This window comes from Aphis gossypii, chromosome 1 (assembly GCF_020184175.1).
Source record: "Aphis gossypii isolate Hap1 chromosome 1, ASM2018417v2, whole genome shotgun sequence".
NCBI lineage: Eukaryota > Metazoa > Arthropoda > Insecta > Hemiptera > Aphididae > Aphis > Aphis gossypii.
Window position 1 is genome coordinate 70,350,612 of NC_065530.1, and position 21,884 is coordinate 70,372,495.

At 26.5% G+C, this 21,884-nt stretch overlaps 3 protein-coding genes across 3 annotated transcripts; 1 reads left to right on the plus strand and 2 right to left on the minus strand.

Moving 5' to 3' along the window:
• Positions 1-460: 460 nt before the first annotated feature.
• On the minus strand, positions 461-3,734 carry LOC114131469 (beta-hexosaminidase subunit beta-like). The gene is made up of 8 exons (XM_027996691.2): positions 3,441-3,734; positions 3,114-3,309; positions 2,912-3,027; positions 2,634-2,839; positions 2,364-2,476; positions 1,816-2,017; positions 1,132-1,348; positions 461-873 (listed from the first exon to the last, which is right to left on the minus strand). The coding sequence occupies exons 1-8, from the start codon at positions 3,630-3,632 to the stop codon at positions 529-531; spliced, it is 1,587 nt and encodes a 528-aa protein (XP_027852492.2). The 5' UTR covers positions 3,633-3,734; the 3' UTR covers positions 461-528.
• A 1,993-nt stretch (positions 3,735-5,727) lies between these two features.
• LOC114131464 (leucine-rich repeat-containing protein 49) lies at positions 5,728-11,055 on the minus strand. The gene is made up of 10 exons (XM_050197551.1): positions 10,898-11,055; positions 10,522-10,676; positions 10,276-10,410; positions 10,008-10,217; positions 9,645-9,923; positions 9,203-9,567; positions 7,376-7,924; positions 6,652-7,025; positions 6,341-6,565; positions 5,728-6,103 (listed from the first exon to the last, which is right to left on the minus strand). Exons 1-10 carry the CDS (start codon positions 10,952-10,954, stop codon positions 5,903-5,905), a joined length of 2,550 nt encoding a protein of 849 aa, XP_050053508.1. The 5' UTR covers positions 10,955-11,055; the 3' UTR covers positions 5,728-5,902.
• Positions 11,056-14,189: 3,134 nt separating this feature from the next.
• Positions 14,190-16,452, plus strand: LOC114126090 (39S ribosomal protein L54, mitochondrial). The gene is made up of 3 exons (XM_027989967.2): positions 14,190-14,411; positions 15,684-15,881; positions 16,260-16,452. The coding sequence occupies exons 1-3, from the start codon at positions 14,336-14,338 to the stop codon at positions 16,370-16,372; spliced, it is 387 nt and encodes a 128-aa protein (XP_027845768.1). The 5' UTR covers positions 14,190-14,335; the 3' UTR covers positions 16,373-16,452.
• Positions 16,453-21,884: the final 5,432 nt, after the last annotated feature.

Below are 21,884 nucleotides of genomic sequence, written 5' to 3' on the forward strand. Positions count from 1 at the left end.
TACATTTTTTTTTCAAAATCGGTCAATTTAGTAAAACCAGTAATATCAAAAAATTTTAGCGTTATTTAAAATTATTTTTTTGGGAAATTATATTATATATTTTTTTATTAATAATTTTATTTACAAAATAATAAGTACGATTAATGATAGTATATACTATTATTTCATATATTATCATAAATTTTCAATTTAATACATTTCGTCAAAATTTAAACCTTAAATGGTTATAAAAATAAAAACGTGCCTATGTATTTTAAATATTTACTAACTGCTATTATATCAACATAATATGAGAAACCTTATATTAAATTTTGATCTAATGAATACAATTTTATTGACATTTATTGAATAAAAAACTAAAAAAATAGGTATAGGTTTCTCGCAATATTCCCAAATTATTCTATAATATGCTATATAGGAGTATAGGACACAGGTAAATAATATATGTATAGGTACTCAGTTATCTCAGTTATAGTAGTCTTTAGTTCTATGCAACTGTATCCAATAAGACAATAATATACAGGTGTTTTAATAATGGCAATAGTTGGGTCCGCTGGCTGGCTGAGCGGGTATCCCTCTCCGCTTCATCCTGCAAACGTGTTCCTCAAGTCTGTGCTTGGCTTCAGTTTCATTAAGCACGTTTGACCAGAGCACTTCGGCTACAGCGCTGGCTCTAGGCCACGAAACTTGCAATAAATTCGTTTCGTCAACGAATTCGCCCCACACACAAGCTTCGCCTCCCAAAAACAAACGATTCTCGCCAACCACGCTGGTCGGGTCGCACTTGTAGAAATTCGGCCAGTCCGTTCCATATTTAATGTAGTTCAAGTACCAACAGCTGGAAAATATCACTGGATGTAAACGTTTCATTACCTGCAGAGAAAAATTAAGAAATGGTTTTAGAACGTAATAAATTTTTTACGCTGGAAAATTTACAAAATTCTCACAATCGATATCGCACTATTCCAATCAATATACTATTCCTATGTATATATAGTCTATAAATTTTACATACATCGATGATAATGATGTCATAGTCATGCGTGTCCGTTGATTTCGAACGACACACCATACATTTTACTATATAAACTAGTGTAGTATATATAGTATACACATACATTAAATACTTACCTTCGGCACGGTCGAATTTAAATCGCCCTTCCACACTTGTACCACGACGTTGGGATCAAGAGGAATATTTTCATCAAAAACTTCTTCCCACGCGATGGCCACGGTTTTTAAATTTCGTGTTATATTGAATATGTTTTTGAAGTAGAATTTTTCTAATTCGATAACGTCGGTCATATTATTGCGAAGCATGAACATTTGTATCTTTTTGTTTGTAGTCCTGCAATCGACGAAAAAAAAATGTAAATAACGCTAAATGAATCAGAGTTCCATTAAACTTTATTTTGGTTACATAACTATAGATGGGGTCAACACGTATGTGATACTGCCCAGGGACTACAATTTATAATTACGCCTCTGAGTACTCGCATAAAGCAATATGACGCAGTATTAGTTTAGAAAGTGGTTAAAACAGACTAGGTATATTTAATTTCACCTAGAGTATATGAACCATAAGATATGATGGTATAGATTGAATAAGGCCAGCTAGGCTACATAAACAAAAAATAACAATTTTATTCTAAATTTCTAAAATAAAAGTATTTAGTAGTAACTACTTAGTAATAAATATTTTATTAATTTGAATACCCAACCATTATAAGCATGAAATTGACCTTTTTGTATCTGTTACTTAACCGATCTGAAATATATTGTTGAATTCACAAAAACAGTAAATATTATTATTACCAACACGTTGTATTTACTTCATCACCACCTATGTGTAAATACTTGTCTTTGAATAATTCACTGATTTCAGACAATAGTGCCCTGATGAAATTGTAGTTTTCTTCAACCGTCGGATCGATAGGTCCAAAACGATCTGGATGAGGATCCGAACATGGAGTTAATAGTCCTGGAATACCACCGAGACCCCAAGATAACGTATGTCCTGTGTATAAATAAAATAATTACAAAATATCTTTTAATATCATGGCATTAAAATTATTTTTAAATTTTAATATTACAAAATATCTTTTAATACCATAGTATTAAAATTATTTAAATTTGTTTTAAAATTAATTTAAATTATTTTTGCATGCAAACCCGTCGTTCTCACGAACAAATATTGAATAGTTAAAATATATAATTAAATAAATACTAATATTTTACTTCATGATAACAGTTTGCGCCTCTCCAGCAATGTGTATATAGCACATTCCCCCCAGGTTGGGAAACAAAGCATTAAATTGTGATTATCTTGAACTTATTTTATGTTGTCTGTTTTTAGTTCTTACCCGGAGTATCGATTTCTGGAATAACTCGAATACCTCGACGTTTTGCTTGTTCTATTATATGTTTAATGTCATTTTTCGTATAAATGGCCGAATATCCAAAAGCTCCTCTTTCGCTATATTATATGAATACAAAAATAATATACATTAAGATAATAATTGCAGCATTGACTGTCACCGATATAATTTTAATTTGCTATAAAAAATTAAAAATTATATACAAAATATAAAATGAATACACCATAAATTATTAATTTAATTAAAAAGTCAAACCTAAGATTTGGAAAAACGCTGCTCTGAAACGGGAAACTATTGTCATCAACCATATGCCAGTGAAATACGTTCATTTTTGAATACGACATAGCGTCTAATGTTTTTATTATTGTTTGGACGGGTAAATAATGACGAGACGTATCTAATAAAAATCCACGATGTCTGAATTTCGGATAGTCCACTATTGACGTGCATTGTAATACAAACTGTGTGTGATTAAATTGTACATTATAGATTCACCTCATATGCGTCAGTATAGTCATAATGTTTAGAATTACCGTCGAACCATCCGTTTTCAAATGAACCAACTGAGAAAAAGTTTCTAGACCTCTGAGAATGCCCCAAATAGATGATGCCAATAAATGTCCGCGAGAATTATTTATTTTGATTTCATCTATAAAAAAAATGTAAGTAGGTAAAGAAAAGTTATATTTATCTTATTAATGTTCTTACAACTGATATATATACTAATTACTCAACATTTTTCATCCATATTCAAAGAGGGATAATTTTCACAAGGGTTTGTCATCTGTACATTCAGCACTTCCAACTTACCAAAGGTAAAGTTTGTAGATGAATGTGTATCGTGTTTAAAAGTTTGTTTAGCTTTTAAAAATAGCATATGATTATACCTTTTAAATGCATCATAAAGGTCGTCACAACTATAACCTGTTACCTAAAAAGAAACTTGTATATATATTCGGAATAATATATAACATTACCTACTTTAAAATATAATTTATATCATTAAATGTTGGTTAAAAAAATCAAAATATGTCTTTTAGGAGTTAATATTTTCAATCTTACGTTAAAATGAAAATTTTCTGGTTCAACTGTTAAGTATTCGTCAAAGTTGTGTTGAAACACCGGTTTGGGCCACACTTGGCCATTGGTCATTTTAACAAGTGGTCCCACATTTTGGTTGTACGATTGTGACACAGGAAATAGAAGAATTGAACAAATAATTAACACATTTATAAATAAACTATAATAATGCATTGTTTAGCTGCAAACATAGACCGGCCTCGATTATATTACTAGCAATACTAACATTATGCGTCGTGAGCTGCTGTGATAAGGCTATAGGTAGAGGGCGCGATCATTATATTATGTTATTATATTATTAATTATTAGGTATATTATATGTTATATTGTTATCTGTGGGTGCGATTAAAGTTTTTTTTAAGTGACCAATGCACATCGCACGATTCGCACATACGCAATTAAATAATCCTAATAATATAATATAATACAAATCGTACACTCATGACGCACAGATCTTTTATTGTCAAATGATTTTTATATCGTGAACTGATTATCATAACACCGCCAGCGCCGTATCGATATACGGTTCAGAATTTTCAGATTTTAATTTGCATAGTCGGTCTATAAGCCATAAGGTCTAAAGTTACGGTTGCAAATCACAAAATAAATACACGAGGCACTGACAATACTCGCAGCAGTGAATTGAATACTCGAATTTGCACTTAGATGCATGGGATTTGTATGAATTATATGGATGACAGTTTTAATAACTGATAATTTAATAAACCTAATAAATGTTCACTGGACCCTTAGGTTATTGACCTACTTATGTTCAACAACAATAAATTAATAATATTATTATTATACTATTATTATTAACAACCGGTCGTCTACTATTACCACAGTAACACATTACGTTTGGAGCGCTACAGATTATTTGTTGCTATATAGCAGCATAGTCCATAGACCTTTTACTAAAAAAGATGTGTGATAGCAGTATAGTTGTTTCATTGGCGTCTTATCAATTATAGAAGATGGATAACCAGTTGTTTATTTTTAACTTAAATTTATTATAAAATTGTAAACCTGTATCTGACCCATGAACTTTTACTTAAAAAAAAGATCTACAAATCATAGAGTAGGAAGACGCAATATATATTTTTTATTTTTAAAGTCATTAAACTATAATAAACTATTGCTTGTAGGTCTGTTCAAAGATACATTGACTGTTTGTTTAAATATTAAGTATACAATAGTGTAATATACTTTTTCTATCTATTTTCTATCCATTATTGTGATTATTTATTTTCTATATTTTTAGTATCTATGTAAAAATAACATTTTTGATTTCGATGTAAAGTAAGTATTTATGATTATTTATTTTTGAATAACAACCAACAAAATGGGTTTTGTTGAATTTAAATTGCTTGAATCTATTCCTACTTTTTTTTTAGTTTCAAATATTTTTAAACAAGGTGTTAAAGGTATTTTGATATTTTTTTTTTTTTTGCTTTTGAAATAAATGTATCAATTAGAGATTCAATTGGCTACCATAAACCATAGATACGATTATAAAAAATTTTTCTACGTCTTATAAAAACATTTATTATAATAAATGAATATCACTTAAAAATGCATATTCTTATTTATGTGAAAATATTACATTTATTCTGTTCAAAATCTAAAATATTAAATAGTTTTTACGATTCATATTTTGATGATGTTTTAATGTATCATCATATTATGCAAATTACATATAAATATTGAATAATGAATATAAATACATACTATTTATAATTACAATTGTCAGACTTTTTAAGTAAATTCATGCCTATATAAATTAGGAATATTGCTTACTCTAATTAGTCTAACTTGCAACAAATGGAAGTAAACATTAAAAATAAAAACAATTTCACGATATTTTCTAAACTAGTGAGACACAATAATTAGGTATTTATCGTGTCCGCTAAAAAGCTTAAATATCAAAAGGTATTTGTCTGTTCTAGTTTTCAACAGTTTATTTATTTGTTGTAACTAAACGTGAAAATGTATAATTGAAATAATAATAAAAAAAAAATTGATAAATTACTTTCATATTCAGCAATTCAAAATTATATAATCATTGTCATTCACAGCTGTTAAAAGATCTACTATTTACTATTTATGTGTATGGCCAAACTTCAATTTTAAATTGACTCAAAAGCTAGTACCTAGATTTTAATGGCTAAATATTATAATAGCAAGTTAAAAATCACATTTATTTCATACCTCTTTAGGCTTTAGCTCATATGAATAGTTGAATGGATGAATTATATAATTAATAAACATGAAATGGTATCAATTGTATATTTGAAATACCTACAAGCTACAATTTTATAACGAACATATTATATAAAATGAATGAGTATAATTAAAATATGCTTAATTGTAATAACGCTACTTTATAACAATATATTATTTTTTGCACGTTAGCCGAAATTATACACGGTATAAATTAATTGATTTTAAGTAGGCCGTAGATCGTTTAATTTCCTTTTCATGTATTCTTCAAGTTGTGAGTAGTCAACTAATGTGTTTTGTATTAGTTCTTTGAGCACAATAGGCCATTCCTGTTCTAATAAAATCAGCTTTGCCATTGCTAGACACGTAGTGTTGATTAATGAATTAAAATGAACTAGTCCTTTGTGTCTCCAAATACATTCGTCCTTAAAATAAATATTATTTTATTTTATATGGTAAATTTAATTTTGGATTTAAGTGTTATATGTGTAATTTAAAAATAATTAAATCAAAAAAAATATTAACCTGAAGTATAGTGAGGTGATATTAGTTGAAAGCAAAGTATGTATTTATACATTATATTATAATATACTACGATTCCTAATCATTAATCAGATTTTAATAAGCAACACGCACAAGTAGGTAGTACGAAATTTAACTACCTGAGCATTTCCATTTTTACGCCATTGCAATGCTTCTTTGCAAACAACATTACGTAAAGCTGGATCCGATGACTTTAACCATTTACATGCGCTTTCTTCGGCACTATAATCTAATTGCAATTTATTGAGCAACGGTGTCAACAATGATTCTGGGAGTGAGTATAATACTAAATTACTTAGTCCCTTAAATGTATCCATTGATTTGGTTATTTGAGGTTCATCCACCTGAATAAAAATAACGAGTATGTTTTATCAAAATTAAAATAATACCTACTTTTATTGATTTGTATTATATAGTTATTTTTGTATACCTCTTTGTCATTAACAAATTTTAATCCCCAGTGAGATAACCTATAAATTGCATAAGAATGCCATTCTTTTCGTGTAATAGGGTTTCCATCTTCGTGTATGTACAAAGAAACCAATCCTTGTAAATCTGCCAGTGCATTCAACTGGCCAAGGCAGTAAATATTTGTGTCACGAAAAAAATAATTTTCCGCGTTTGGAAAACGGTTTTTAATTTTAGAAAAAACTGGTACAAGAGAATTGAAACTAACATAATTGAATTTAATTGTTAAAACGTCATTTGATTTTGATTGATTCCAAGGTTTATCTATGTATCGCAAACTGCCTTGCCCATATACGTTTAAGAACTTTCCTGTAATTTCGACTAAATAATCACCACCTGTAAATTACGAGATCATATTTGTTACCTATCATATTTATTACTGATATTCATGATCAAAGTTTAACATTCAAAATTAAAATTTATATAATTGTACTAAAATTATGTAATTATATAGGAAAACTACCACTTTAAGTTAAATATTATGTAAAAATAGCCCTATAAATCTATCATTATTATATTATAATATTTCATATTTTCATATTTTAAAATATAAATTAAAAATAAATTTGAAACCCATAATAAGTTTAACTCAAGTAAATTTTGTAAGAAATGGTATTAATTTACAATAATTTTTCTCAAAATCATTTATGTATTAATATAATAATATATAAAGTACACGGACAAACCTTGCTCCTTATTTTTGTCTTTTAGGTTAGAACCACTGCATTTTGGTTTTGGTCTGGATGTTGCTGGTCTAAAACTATTTTCTTGCTGATCATTTATTATAGGAGCTGACATTCTAGGATTAGCACTTTTTATTGGTCGAGTATTGATAGCAGGCTCTTTGGATATTTTTTCTTCTGAAGATGATTCACAACTACTACTAGTATCATCGCTACTAGAAGCGTCCACATTGCCAAAGCTGGAAACACTCCTTTTACTTAGTTCGCTATGGTCAGACGGATACATTTCTAAACTGCTGCTGTCATTTTGTCTAAATTCAGATTTTCTTTTGGAAGTTGGACTTTGGTTGAGATATTGATTCAATATTGGCGGTAGTCTAGTTACAGGCACCGTATCACTTTTATCTGTTATTGGACGACGACAAACTTTCTTTTCAACAAATTTTCGATTCTTATATAAAAAGTACATTTTCTTTTTTCGTTGTTCTGCAGTTGCCGTTTCGTGGTTTTCTTCCAATGAGTTTTTACATAGTGCAGAATCACTTTTAGTACCTGTAAAATCATATTATTTTATGTTTGATAAAAAATAAATGCAATGAAGAAATCTGTTACTTTTCAATAGTGTTTGGGTATGTAGCCGATAATATCTTAATTTAAATTTAATTAGTAGATAAGTTTAATTTATTTTTTACTATCGTTTATATGTCGATGATTATTTAATAAAACAGATTTATGGTTGTATTTAAAATATCTTAATTTTAAAACAACAAATATATTTTAATTACATAGGTAATATTATGACAGTATTAAAGTTAAGCGTACCTACGTTTTTATAAAAAAAATAAACTAAAGTACGAGATGGTACGCGTATGATCAATTTTAATAGTTCAGTAACTAGGTTATATAACAAAAAACTACATTATTTAAATATATATATATACATACAATGTAAATAGAACAAATTACTACCTATAACAAGAGTTTAAATTATTTTATTTTATTATTATTTTTTTATTCATTTATAATATAGGTATAATTTAACTATTTAAATTAAGTGTTGTATGTAACAAATGCTAACAATAAACGTATACATTGTGATATATATAATCTGTCTATAAACAGGATCATAGCTAAGATCAGTATAATAATAGTATTATGTTAATTGTTAATTTATTATTAATTATTAGCTAATCTCGAACGGCGTTGCCCGTGACCAATTAAAATATCATTTGATTAACTCTGTCTTAAAATTGTATTCAATTAAATTATTATTACAGCGAGTATTTATGCTAAATTTTAAAAAAAAATCCGACTAAGGAAATAATTTTTCATTTTTTATCCCTTTTAACAGTTTTACTATTTACCCATCGTGAATAATTATCATGTTAAAATAATGCGCATTTGCGACTAACAGAATCACTAATGACACATACCGCTGTGATTATTTTTAAATCAAAATAATAAATAATATAATATAATATGTTATCGATAAAGTTTTTTTAATTTAAATTTTAACAAGCAGGTTTAATAAACAACATATTATAATCTGTATAATACAGTTTTAACAATGCCTAATTAAATAATTTTAGTAAATGCACTGCCCAAGGTGCATTTAAAAATATAATTTTCTATAAATTTTTTTAATTTTTACCCCTTTTACCCCTTTAACCCTTTTAACACCTGTAGGAGTTAAATTTCAAAAGATCCTTTCTTATGGGTTTTTTGCATCATAAAATGAAACTACCGACTAAATTTTGAATTGTATAACAATTAACAATTACCAATTTTAATACTATAATAATATGTTAGAACTATTAATTTATTGCTTACCGTCTTCTGTTTCTGTTGAGCTTCTTAGATCTTTCAGTGAAGTTGCTAAATTTGGATATACACAATGCTGAGATCGCATTTGTTCCCAATTAGATTTAGCATTGTATATTATGCTATCGCGACCTTTTTTCCCTGGTTCTTGCATAGAATTTGCTGCCACACATTTAAGACTTTCTCGTGTTTCTTTCCAAATCACAGCAGTACGTCTCATCTGATCGGTCACCTGAGTACGGTTTAGTGCTTGAAGCTGAGATAGATGTGAAACCAAAAATGATACACATTCTTCTACAGCCGACACAGGATTATTATCAATAGCTAATTCTTGTAGCTTATTTAAATGCACCAAACTTGGCATATCGTCAATACTAAAAATAAGTAAATATAATTGGAGTATTAGATTAAAATTTTTAATATTAGGTGTAATTTAAACATTTAAATTTACGTGTTAATTTCATTGTTACTAAGAAAAAGTTTCGTTAATTGTTGAGTCTCTGAGAATCCTAAAAGACATTTTAAACGATTTCTTCGAAGATTAAGTTCTCGTAACGATCTCAGCCCAGTAAGGTCTAATGAACCCAATACTTTGATTTGATTACCGGCCAGATTCAAAACTTTTAATTCACCTTGACTTTGCAATCCACCTACTTGAGTTAATTGGTTACCATGCAAGTCTAGAACTTCTAATCGATGTAGCGTTTTTAAACCCTCAATGCGTTTAATTCTATATAATAATAAAAAATACGATAATATATTTTCTAAGAACTGCAGTTAGTTAAAATAATAACAAAAATAACTGGATACATACCGATTTTTTCCTAATAAAAGGACACGAAGATTGTTTAAGCTTTCGAGACCTGTAATTCTTTCCAGTTGATTTCCATATACGTCTAGAAAAACTAGTCTAGATAAACCAGCTCCAGAAATTCCATCTAATTTTGTTAGTAAATTATGTTGCATAGATAACAGTCGGAGTCGAGGTTCACCAGTAATCACAGGAACGCTCATTAAACCTCGTCTTTTTTAAAAAAAATTATAAGTATATTCATTTCATTAATATACATTTAAATAAATACCTATCTAAACTCATTCGTTCTGGATTACGACTCTTGACACATTGAGACCTAGTAGCTTGAATTTTTCCATCAGCTAATGTTTGTAACGATACCAAATTTGTGTTACTCATGTTTTCATTTAGATTATTATTGTTACTTTAAAAATACAAATGAATTACGAACAACGTATTTATTATGTAAATAACATATTTATATATGAAATTAATTATAAATTACATATAAAGTATGTATATGACTATTTATTACTTGACAATAGATGATCGTTTTTGATGAAGTCGAGGCTGCAAAGCCGCCGGTAGTAACGGAATGTTGGTGCATGTTAGTCTACGTTCTGGATTTAAACTGCCATCGATGAGTTCCTTATTATTTAATCCAAATACGGCAAAGTCGGGATTTTCGTGCTTTAAACATTGAATAAGAACATAAAATACTCATTTAAATATTTGAAACTAAATATCATAGAACTTAGGAGTATACTATTATGTATATAGTCATTTATTTAATGTATTTATATTATATTATGTAAATAATAACAACAAAATAATAATAATATTATTATTATTATTTTTACTATAAATATATACATATTATATATAATATATATTAATATAATCGTACTTACGTTCAAAATTCCGTTGTTCGGCGACATAAAATTAGCCATTTGTGTATTTGTCGTCATAGCAAAGTAGCGTGTGTGTAGTCATTTCGATTTGTATAAAAGGGTTCTAGCACGGAACCATGTCATGATTGTTGTGCCAGGCCCCTTCTACTTTTATTAAAACCTGGTCGATTTTTATTTACATACAACAAAGGTCGACGACATCCCTACCATGCCAAAAATTATCTAATTTATTATACCTAAAATACACATAAATGATATGTACATCATAGTTTATGTCAATCCATCTTACAAAGTTTTGTTTAAATTTATATTTATTATAGTATGCTATACACTATACACTATACAGTATACCAGTATACACATAAATATGCAAATTATGGTAAATCAAATCAATTTTTAAAACAATCTTTACCTTTAAAAACTTCTTAATCTTTAGTAATTAATATATAGGTGTCTATTTGAATATTAATTTGAATTATTTTTTTCGCAATTTTATTAAATAACAATAAATTAATTATCCTTCCTCTTCACCACTTCTACTTGCCAAAACCAATGCTCTAGTCTCAGGCGCTCAGTCATACCTTTTCTATATTTCAAATAATCCAGTATTCTATTAATGACTATATGAGATAAATCATCCGTAGCTTAAAAAATAATTCTTAAATATTACATGGTTTTACTTTTACCAATAGATACATAATTTATTGATTTGAACAATGTATTGTTTTTTGTTAATAAGCTAGTAACTAGTAAGTATAACTAACAAAACAATAAATAATTATGAATCTCATACCTAATAATTTTTTACTTTTTAGTTCAATTTAAAATGAAGTATAAATGTATTAATTGTATTAATAACGTACTTTATATTAGTACAAAATAATAATATTTAGACGAATTAATTACGCCAAAAAGTATATATAGTGTTGAAAAATGTTAACAAATTTTATAGAAAGTCGGAATATCTACATAGGTGTATACTGTATTTCGTATAGTGTTTTGATTTATGAAGTTCAAAATTGATCAAAAATTCAAAACGTTAACATTTACCTAAGCATGAGATAAATAAATGTAATCAAAATTTAAATTTATATAATTAAATATATAATATACAAACTAAATCGAGTAATAATGCGTCATATGATATTTCCAGGTGGATTATAAAATAGGGTGATCATACGTCTTGTTTTAAACAGGATTGTCCCGTTTTTCGTAGTATTTATGATACATATTATATTATATAAATATTGTATATTGTTTCATGTTTTAACAATCAATATACCTATATTTTATTCATTGCAAAAAAGTGTCCTGTTTTTTTTTTTTTTTGAAATATGATCACCCTATAATAGAAGATTTATAAAAACTCGCTGCGAAAATAAAAAACTGTTCATTTACCATTATGCTCAGTCAACACGTATTAATTATTCTAAAAACTATATCATTTGAATATTTTATAACATTTTCTTATTTTGTATTTTTACTTTTCTTGCTCTTATGTATTTATAAAAACAACAACTGACGTTTACACCATTTAAATTATGTAAGATGACATTTTGATTGATTTTATAAAAAATGTAATTTATTTATTATACTCGTAATTTTTTTTTTATATATTTTGCATATAAATGGCTCCACCCACAATAATATTTAAGTCGTTGTTACAAGATATAAATATATTTTTTGAATATTACGTTTTAATTATTGTTTATAATATCGTATAAATAATGTATAGTAATTAGTTTATAATAATTAAATAGGTATTAATAATATAATAAATACAATGTTTTCGGTAAAATTTTATCAAAATCATAATATTATAATTTATAAATATAATATAGACTGTCTCCGCTCAGAACCATTTTTCGTATACAATAATACATAATATTGAATTCAAATGTACCCACCTATTACAGTAATTTCCTACTTAACACCTAATTTTTCAAGTACATAGCAAAAGCAAAACGGAATTAATTTGCACACATATTTTTTTAAATTATATTCTGAGTGGACTGATGAATCCATTGATTTTACAATGGTGTCTGATGATATGTGTTTTTTTAATGTATGTAATGAGTTATTAAAATACACACCTAATGCTTTGATTTTACACCATTATGGCGGGGTTTTGGATAGAAAATCGAATCTAGCTTGTATTTAAGGTAGGACCATAAGCGGTTATTGGGTGGGGAGGGGTGCATCCCCCCCAAAAAAACGTAATCAAGCCACACCAGATGATTGAAGCGTCTTAAAATTTTTTTATTTAGTTATATACTTCTACAAATATTAATAAAAATATAAATTTATACAATTGACAATTTAGACTAATATACAATTATATCTATTAATTTATTACTAGATTACATTTTATTGGCTAGAAGAAGTGCCGTAGTGTGACGAAACAATATTTTCATGGGGAAGGGATGTAATCATTCAAAAATTTAAGTATAATTTATGATTAGCCTTATATCAATTTTTAAATTATTATAGTATATATAAGCTTTATTTGTAAATGTACCTATTAAAAACAATATTTTTTTGAAATTATGAAATATATTTTCTCATTTTTTTTTTTTTTTTACTAATTTGTACAGTACTTTGTTTGAGGTTATGTACAATTGTACATTTGTACCTGCTGTACTTATATTAATTATAATCTATAACCCTGCTATAGACAATCATTGAAACGACTCTAGAATAATATAATTACACAATTTACATACCTACCTACATATATATTTACTCTGTCTAGTATCAGGTAAAGTAGGTGTTGTTATTGAACATTCAAAATCATCGAGCGGAGTAGTTCTCGTGTATTTTATATAAACAATTAAATACTAATAATGAAATTAATACCTTTCGTATCTAGGTTGTACCTACCTATCGGCAAACATCAAATATTTTTGTGGTATTATTGTAAAAAGAAAATTTCTTAAATTCTTACCGAAGTTAGGTACTGTGGTAGGTATCTAACTGTATTAGGTATAGATTTTGTTGTGTGCAATTAATTGAACTACGAGAATACTTAAAAAACGTTTTTGCATATATTTCATATAAGAAATGACGTAATCATGATTTATTAAAGCAAGAAAAATTAAAAAAGAATACGAAATAAAACTTAAAAAGAATTATTAATTATTCCCGTGGTGATATTTAAAAAATGAGCGGGTGATTAGAGGCATTCGATTTAGCAATGATTCTGATTGGTCGCTGAACAGCAGCTCTTCATCCTCTTGTTATATAAATAATATGATACCATTATCATCAACACTGATATCTGATAATAAGATATTAACTTGTAAATGTGTGCGCAATGAACATTATAAAAGCAAATTTGTGAAAAATCTGAAATTCTGTTGTCCAAGTAGCGATTGTTAATTTTTCATTTAATAATTTTTGTTAAAAATATTTATTGGCTAATAAAAAAAAATAATAATAATGTTTAAGTTAATTAAATTAAATTATGTTCGTAGTTGTATTCATATACCAAATAATTCTTATGCATCACCTAGTGGTAAGTTGTATTTTACATGTAATCTATACTATCTATTAGATAAAGGTACTCTATTCCAAAATTGAATAGATACCCAATTTTAGCACAACTAGGTAACAGTTACGATGAACTCTATGTTATTAAATATTTGTTAGGTGCTGAGGTCTTCTTACAGTGGTCTAAACTAATATGTACATTTGAGAAATATATAAAATATTGAGTCTATTTGTAAACAAATAATAATTTTTTATATTAAAAATAATTTAGACTGACTCATTATAGATATGTTAATAAATTGTTGACAGCTCGTTTTATATCTGTTTTAGATACTTAGAATGATGCATAAAGCTAGTAGTTATTTAATGTGTTATAGTCTTATAGATTATACAGTGGATTACGCCTAATGTAAGCATTAATGTAGGTTAATATGGGCAACATGGTTTAGTCCCAATACAAATGTTTTTAACTAATATAAAAAAAAAGCCGTACAATATGGGCATTTTTTGGTTTATGTGGGCAATTTTTATTTTATCATAGTATTTGAATGAACACATTACACATAATATGTGGTAATTTAAAAACGACTAATATAATCAGGTTTCGTCGGATCTATAAGATAGTGTTTATTGAAAGTAATAAATAGCATAACCATTTAAACTTTAATGTTTTATACTCCTTCCTTCTAAAAATTGTAATTTTATTTAGTATGTTGTACTAAGTTTTGTAATATTTTATAATAATATTTTTTTTCAATTGTATGATTCACATGTGCAAAATAACAACTTTTTTGATATTATAAATTTTTGTGTTCTTAAACTAATTTCGGTTCTTTTAGGCAAATAGGGCTGGTCCCAACGTGTCTACATTAAGCGGAATCCACTATATATATCTACGAATTATATTTTTTACCAATTTCCAACTTAATTTCCATTGTTTCTAAAAACTGTAGATAATAGATATGAATGTATAATGTACTTTTTTTATATTCCTATTTTATTTGTCATAAGTGATAATGCAAAAAAAAAAAAGATAAAATCCTCAATGGGGCTCGCTATACAGTTAAAATATATTTTTGTTTATAATTTTATTTGAAACAATTATATATTTATACATTATATAGGTATTATTTATTTATTTATGAACAATCACCAAATATTATTTTTCATAGTTCTACATTGGTAAAAAATCCTTACAATAAAGCCTGCTTATTATTTTATTACATATTTACATATTATATTTTATTTACATATTTATAGTTATTAGTTATACTTACTTTTACCTATTATGTTTCAGGAATTATTTCATTGGGAAAATCTAAAAAAAAACTAGGCAAAGGTGGTCCAGTTTTAGAAAAATCTGAAATTCCTGTTGAAACTGATGCAAAAAAATTAGTTAATTTTGTATGCGGAAGTAATATATTAAAAGAAGGGCAAGATATAGAAATAAAACCTGATTCAGAATATCCGGATTGGCTTTGGAATTTGAATATAGGTAATATTATTTATGATAGTAAATTTATATCATATTTAAATGATCAAAATAAAATTTGTATCACTTAGTTAAATTATTTGCTGTCAATGTGATATTGCTAAAGTAATATTGTGATTTCATTTTACTAAGTTTTTAAGATTTCTATCTTAAATCTTGTATAATTACACTGTTTCAATATTTCTAACTTAATTATAATAATTATAAGTTATATCTATGTCTATAAAATAATTACCATAAGTGTTATAAGAATTGTTTTTAATAATCATGATAACCATGGTTTAAATGCACTATGGCTATGACAAGCTTAACTTTAAAAATAACTCCATTTTATCTTAGCAACATAGCTAAAAATAATTTTTACATTAAATTTAATTTTAGATGGACCAGTACCATTACAAAAATTGGATCCTAATTCAAAACAATATTGGCTCAGAGTACGGAAATTAGCAATGAGAAGAAATAATTTGTTAAATAAATTAAAAAGGTTTTAGGCATATAATATAATATGATAGATTTATATATAGTGATTACATTTTTTATCATTTAATAAAAAAAAAGTTGAATATCTTGATTTGTTATTATTGTCAAGTATTATAACATGTTTTTTGTCCTTTCATAATTTTTTTTTGACATAATGACATATATTATCATTAGTTCAATATGGTATGTTTTAAAATTATTTTTAAAATGTTTAAAACATTTAAATGTATTATGTATGTCTTAATAATATAAATTATTGACCGATAAATATATTTATAAATAATTCATAACTTATAAAAGTCATATATTGGTATAAATGTTTAGAACTACTTTTATTTCAAAATCTAGTAGGTCATTTTGTAATTTTATTTTGCATTGAAATAAAATAAATAAGAAAACTAAGGCAATAGCAATGGAAACCTTTGTCTAATAAAAATTTACTATTTACTACTCGTGATTTCAATTGTACAATGTACTCTAAATTTTATATAAGTATAATTATAAATTAAAGTTAATCAAAAATAATTACCCTAAATTATAATATTAACTTGCACTTATCTCCCTCTAAGAAAAAGAAATATTGTCTATTTTTCTAAAAATAAAGTTGTATACTATAGGCCAACTATATCCCAAGTTGTTGGTAATTAATTAATTAATGTAAATGAAAAGTTTTTAAAAATATTATACATTTCAGTAAGATGTATTTATTATAATAAATTTGGTAATGTAATTAGTATAAAAGTTATTTCGAGTGCAAACAAAAAAAAAGTAAATTGTCCCCTCTGATTTTATAAATTTTGGCTATGTCACCGAGTCTAATGTCGAGTAGGGATAGTTTATGTTATGTGAAAATAATAAATATAATAATTAATATTAAATAACAATTCTATTTCATATTCAATGGCATTACACTATAACACATGACTTATAAAACCGTGCTATTACCTAATTAGAATGTAATAACCACGGTATATTATAATAATATAATATACAATGGTAAGTATAAAAATGGGTTTATAGTCTGCCAAGTCATTGGTAGTGTAGTGTTTCTTGTGTGATGTTCTGAATCTGAATGGCAGTTGTAAATTGTCATGGTATCATTCACTAACTACAGTTGAGCTGTATTGTTCTAGGGTTGAGCCGAATTCGACCATTTGTCCATGCACTTGATCTGGGTAAATTGCATTAATTGAAAATAATAAAATAACTCACCAACAGATAGCGCTTTAAATACCATTTCAAATAATGTTGTGTTGTTTTATTAACAACTATCTGACCCCGTGCACTTTTTTGCTCTTTAAAAATGCCATTTCTATAATATGATTCAAACTTTGTTTAATTTTTTTTACTTGATATTCGGTTTAACGGTGTTTAAAACATGGACGTATTCATTGACCATTTTGAATCTCAAAAGACTTGTGCATACACCGCTTAAAAATGAAAATTTTGTAAAATGCTTTTTTATTGTTCACTAAATTTGTGGTGCACGAATGTACCGTGTAAATCGCAAGCCTCTATCTATTAATTGTTCAGGCTCTACGTTTATCAATCAATGAGCTAGTCAAGTAATAGTCATTCTGCTTGGCGTTGCCCGTGAAGCTCTCTTACGATTATGAGAGCTGTATATTATCAAGTAGGCAATCCACCTTCGGTGTTTTGCGGACTCCGCGAGATGTGTACGTAAGTTTATAATATTTCTAAACCATAAGTTTCAAAGTTTTTTTTTTTTACTACGGTGTATAAGATACAATAATGTGCCATCTCGTGATTTTTATATAGTTTTGAAAAATCTTTTCTTAGTGCACGGTGAAATTATAATACTAATCTGTCCTTAAAACTTCAAATCGATAACTCGAATATCCTGCAATAGGTTCGGCTTCGGCTCTGCGTTGATTATTATTAAAGTACCTACACTTTCCTTTGTACATAGAGATCAATTGAAAGTGTTAATTATTAATATTGTAATGAGATGATTATAATATTTTTGTAAATCTGATTATTCCTAAAATTTAATATTTTTTAGTGATTCACCTCTTTTAACTATTACCTATTTGCGATACAGACATGCGCGAGATAGCAGCGAATTCTGCAAATGTGAAAGAAAATTAGTTTATATTTACTTTATTCGCATGATAGATAACAATATACCTACAGTGGTTACAGAGGTAGCTGATAAGTACCTATTGGCTATTATTTATAATTAACAAAGTGTATTAACGGACTATGGTGGATATATTTCACTAAAATAATTAATATTCATTATTCATTTAATTCCAACAAAAATATTTTGAAACGTATAAATGACTTAAAAATACCCGAGTAGGTAAGTAATCACGTCTAATTATTATGACTTATGTTGACGGATTTTATATTCGATCTTCTTGGAATCCTATCATTAGTATCGCAACATGAAGTTCATAATAAATAAAGTATTATATGGCAACATTCAAGTTCTACCAATTGAATGTAAAAGTGGCATTGAGTGTACCTTGACCTAGGAAGAAAATAGATTTTTCATTATAATTCAATCTAAAAAGGCTTGAACAAAGAACGAGTTTTTCTGTATTAGCCATAAAAAAATTTCTTTATACCTCTCAATTCCTATACCACATAATATATTTTAATATATAAAATACTATATTGAAAATTAATAATTTTACTTCATAATATATTAGTATAATTAATTTTTTATACTTAATGAACTCATTAGCTTTTATTTAGTATCTAATATATCATCGTTAGATCGTCCCCGGTCTAGTCATAATTAACACAAAATGAAACAATTATAATTTATAACTAGTTATTCACCAGCTATATGTAAATAGGCATATCGTTTTTATTTTATCGCGACTTATGAGCTTTAAGTGTTAGGTACCTAGTAAATAATTAAAGTAAACGAAAATTGCACAAATACAACTTATTATTTTGAACTTTTATTTATTAAAATAGATTTTTTGGTATTATAATTTATAAGTATACCTACTAATTACTATACCTATGACTGATGGATTTAGCTAATTACTACAGGTGTATTTTAGAAAATATTTTGTTAGATGTTCTTTGATACACTTGAGTACTAAATTTTATACTTAAGTTTTAAACAAATCTATGTAATTACTAGTTTCCATAACTCAATTTCATAATACTTTCAGCATTATTTGATTAAATTTACAATACTTGTGTAATAAACGTTTATGCAATTATGCACTTTACCGATTATACTTACCTAATGTACCTCCATGTTACTTAAAGTTTAATTATAAAATTCATGTTGGTACCTTAATTATAAATGTACCTTGTATACGACTTTAATAGTATAGTTTTGAGTATTTATTTAAATGACATTTTAATTTGTATATACACATTTTCAGTTACCTTTGGAGCCATTACACTACAAATAGAAGTTCAAAAATGTTGATTCATCTTCGAGCGATGTTTTAATTCGGTCTTTTTAATACGATATCTACCTACACTATTATAACTGTAATAAGTACTACGCACTGCTAAAACTGTAATAAGTATGTATATTGTATACGTATAGGTGTGACACAGTATTATTTATTTGTACCTATGTACAAATGAAACTATAATATAATCATATTATCTAGGTATGATTTAAAATTCCTGTTTTCATTCTAGGTACCTTCGTATTGTGAATTAGTGATGTATAATCTTAACAATTCCACTACGAATTCTTGTTTTTGATCTATATAATTATCAAGTACTTGAACTTGATGTATGAAAATATATTTTATCATAGGAGAATTGGTAATTTGACTCGTCAGTGATTTGTAGTTATTCAAAACTAGTTTTCATTCTGAAGTTAATTCGTAATAAAACTTCGTCTTCTGTGCGAATACTAGGTATTACATAGGTAGATATAGGTACCTAATTAAATAAGTCTGGATAATTATTTTGCATAATATGTAAAAATTATTTTCATGTAACTTATCATTAAAAAAAAATTAGTTCTCATTTCGAAGAATAGGTATCTCATTATCAGAGGTTCGTGATTTAATTGTAACTTGTAAGTACACACAAAAAACATATGCACAAAATAAATGCCTCTTGCAAAAAAAAAAAATTAGATAGCTGTATACTGTATATTATGTGTATATTTTATACAAAATTATGAAGATATCAAAATGGTTTTAAGTTTTTAACTGTTAATTGGAATCGTAGTTTTTAAAAAATCTATTAAGATCGACTATTCAGTATAAAATAATATATTTTAAAAATTGCTATAAGTAATAGCCTACAACTTAACTAATAGGTATTGATATTTGATAGCACATGTATAAAATACCTAATTTATAGTTATGTATTATCTAATATTATTCACTATACTAAGTACTATAAGCGATTTGACATTATTGCAATAAATTTACAAGTAAAAAATAAAATTGATTTTCACGATTAAAAAATATATACAAATTACAAATACATATAAAGAAATCTCTTTTCAAATTACATCAATCAAAATATGATTGTTTATTGTATTTTACACCTACAAGAACTAACGGAAAATTGTTGACTAACGGTAATTAATATTAACCGTCTGTTAATTACAAAACAGGTAGATTAACAGAGTTTTTCAGTTTCAGCTTCATAAAATTTTATAAATAGGGTCTTCATAAAAAATTCTATAAGTCTAATTTATTATATTATATATAACTACTAAGAGATTAACCACACGCGCTTCATTGAAATAAAAACGTGTCTGAGAAGTTTTCTTTTCTTTTTGTTCATTAACAGATTTTTTTTAAAAGAATTTTCTCTTTTATTCTTGAGTTAGGTTAGGTCAAGTTTTAAGTATATTAAATAACTGCCACCTGTCGACTGTCATCAATGATTAATACTAACGTTTTTATTTTTATTTTTAATGATCTTATTGTATCATTATCATTATCTTAATGAGTATATATTTTTTTTCTAGAGACGTCTATAAATCCAAAATTTTAAAAGTAAATCAAGTTTATTTTATTTTCACAAATAAAATTAAAACTTGAAATATAATTTTTATAACATGCATATCATGCACATGTACACTATAAGTACAAATGTAATGAATTTATAATTTGTATTTCAAAAATACTAAAAATATAGCTATTGTCCACAAAACGTGAATGAGTTGAAAAATTGTTATTTTAAAAATTTTTAGCATACCTACAGAAAGAGTTTAAGAATTAGGATGTATTGTTATGATAATGATTAATGAAATTAATTAATTCATTAGATTATAGAATACAACATGTTACGAAACTTTTTCAATTTCAATAACATTTAGTAGTAAGCAGTGTATGGAGTTCTATTATACTATCAACCAACCAACATAAGTAATATTTTCAAATTCTTAGGAAGGTATCATACTATCATGCATTGTCTTTGTCTGACCGACTATCTTAGTGACATGCATATAGTAAAAAACGGTTTTACGTGGGATGACTTTACTTCCGCGATATTTATCAAAATTACCAAAATTTTAAATCGCATTGGGTAGCACTTGTAAGCGTTTTAATTGTT

What these genes read in the sequence shown, in the direction of transcription:
- LOC114131469 (XM_027996691.2), bottom strand. Translation starts at nt 3,632, where the DNA reads ATGCATTATTATAGTTTATTTATAAATGTGTTAATTATTTGTTCAATT. An exon ending in TCCAGAAATCGATACTCCGG is followed by an intron (nt 2,018 to 2,363) that starts GTAAGAACTAAA and finishes ATTTATACACAG; the next exon opens with GACATACGTTATCTTGGGGT. An exon ending in GAAGTAAATACAACGTGTTG is followed by an intron (nt 1,349 to 1,815) that starts GTAATAATAATA and finishes CGTCGATTGCAG; the next exon opens with GACTACAAACAAAAAGATAC.
- LOC114131464 (XM_050197551.1), bottom strand. Translation starts at nt 10,954, where the DNA reads ATGACGACAAATACACAAATGGCTAATTTTATGTCGCCGAACAACGGA. An exon ending in AGACAAAAATAAGGAGCAAG is followed by an intron (nt 7,026 to 7,375) that starts GTTTGTCCGTGT and finishes CGTAATTTACAG; the next exon opens with GTGGTGATTATTTAGTCGAA. An exon ending in AATTTGTTAATGACAAAGAG is followed by an intron (nt 6,566 to 6,651) that starts GTATACAAAAAT and finishes ATTTTTATTCAG; the next exon opens with GTGGATGAACCTCAAATAAC.
- LOC114126090 (XM_027989967.2), top strand. Translation starts at nt 14,336, where the DNA reads ATGTTTAAGTTAATTAAATTAAATTATGTTCGTAGTTGTATTCATATA. An exon ending in TTCTTATGCATCACCTAGTG is followed by an intron (nt 14,412 to 15,683) that starts GTAAGTTGTATT and finishes ATTATGTTTCAG; the next exon opens with GAATTATTTCATTGGGAAAA. An exon ending in GCTTTGGAATTTGAATATAG is followed by an intron (nt 15,882 to 16,259) that starts GTAATATTATTT and finishes ATTTAATTTTAG; the next exon opens with ATGGACCAGTACCATTACAA.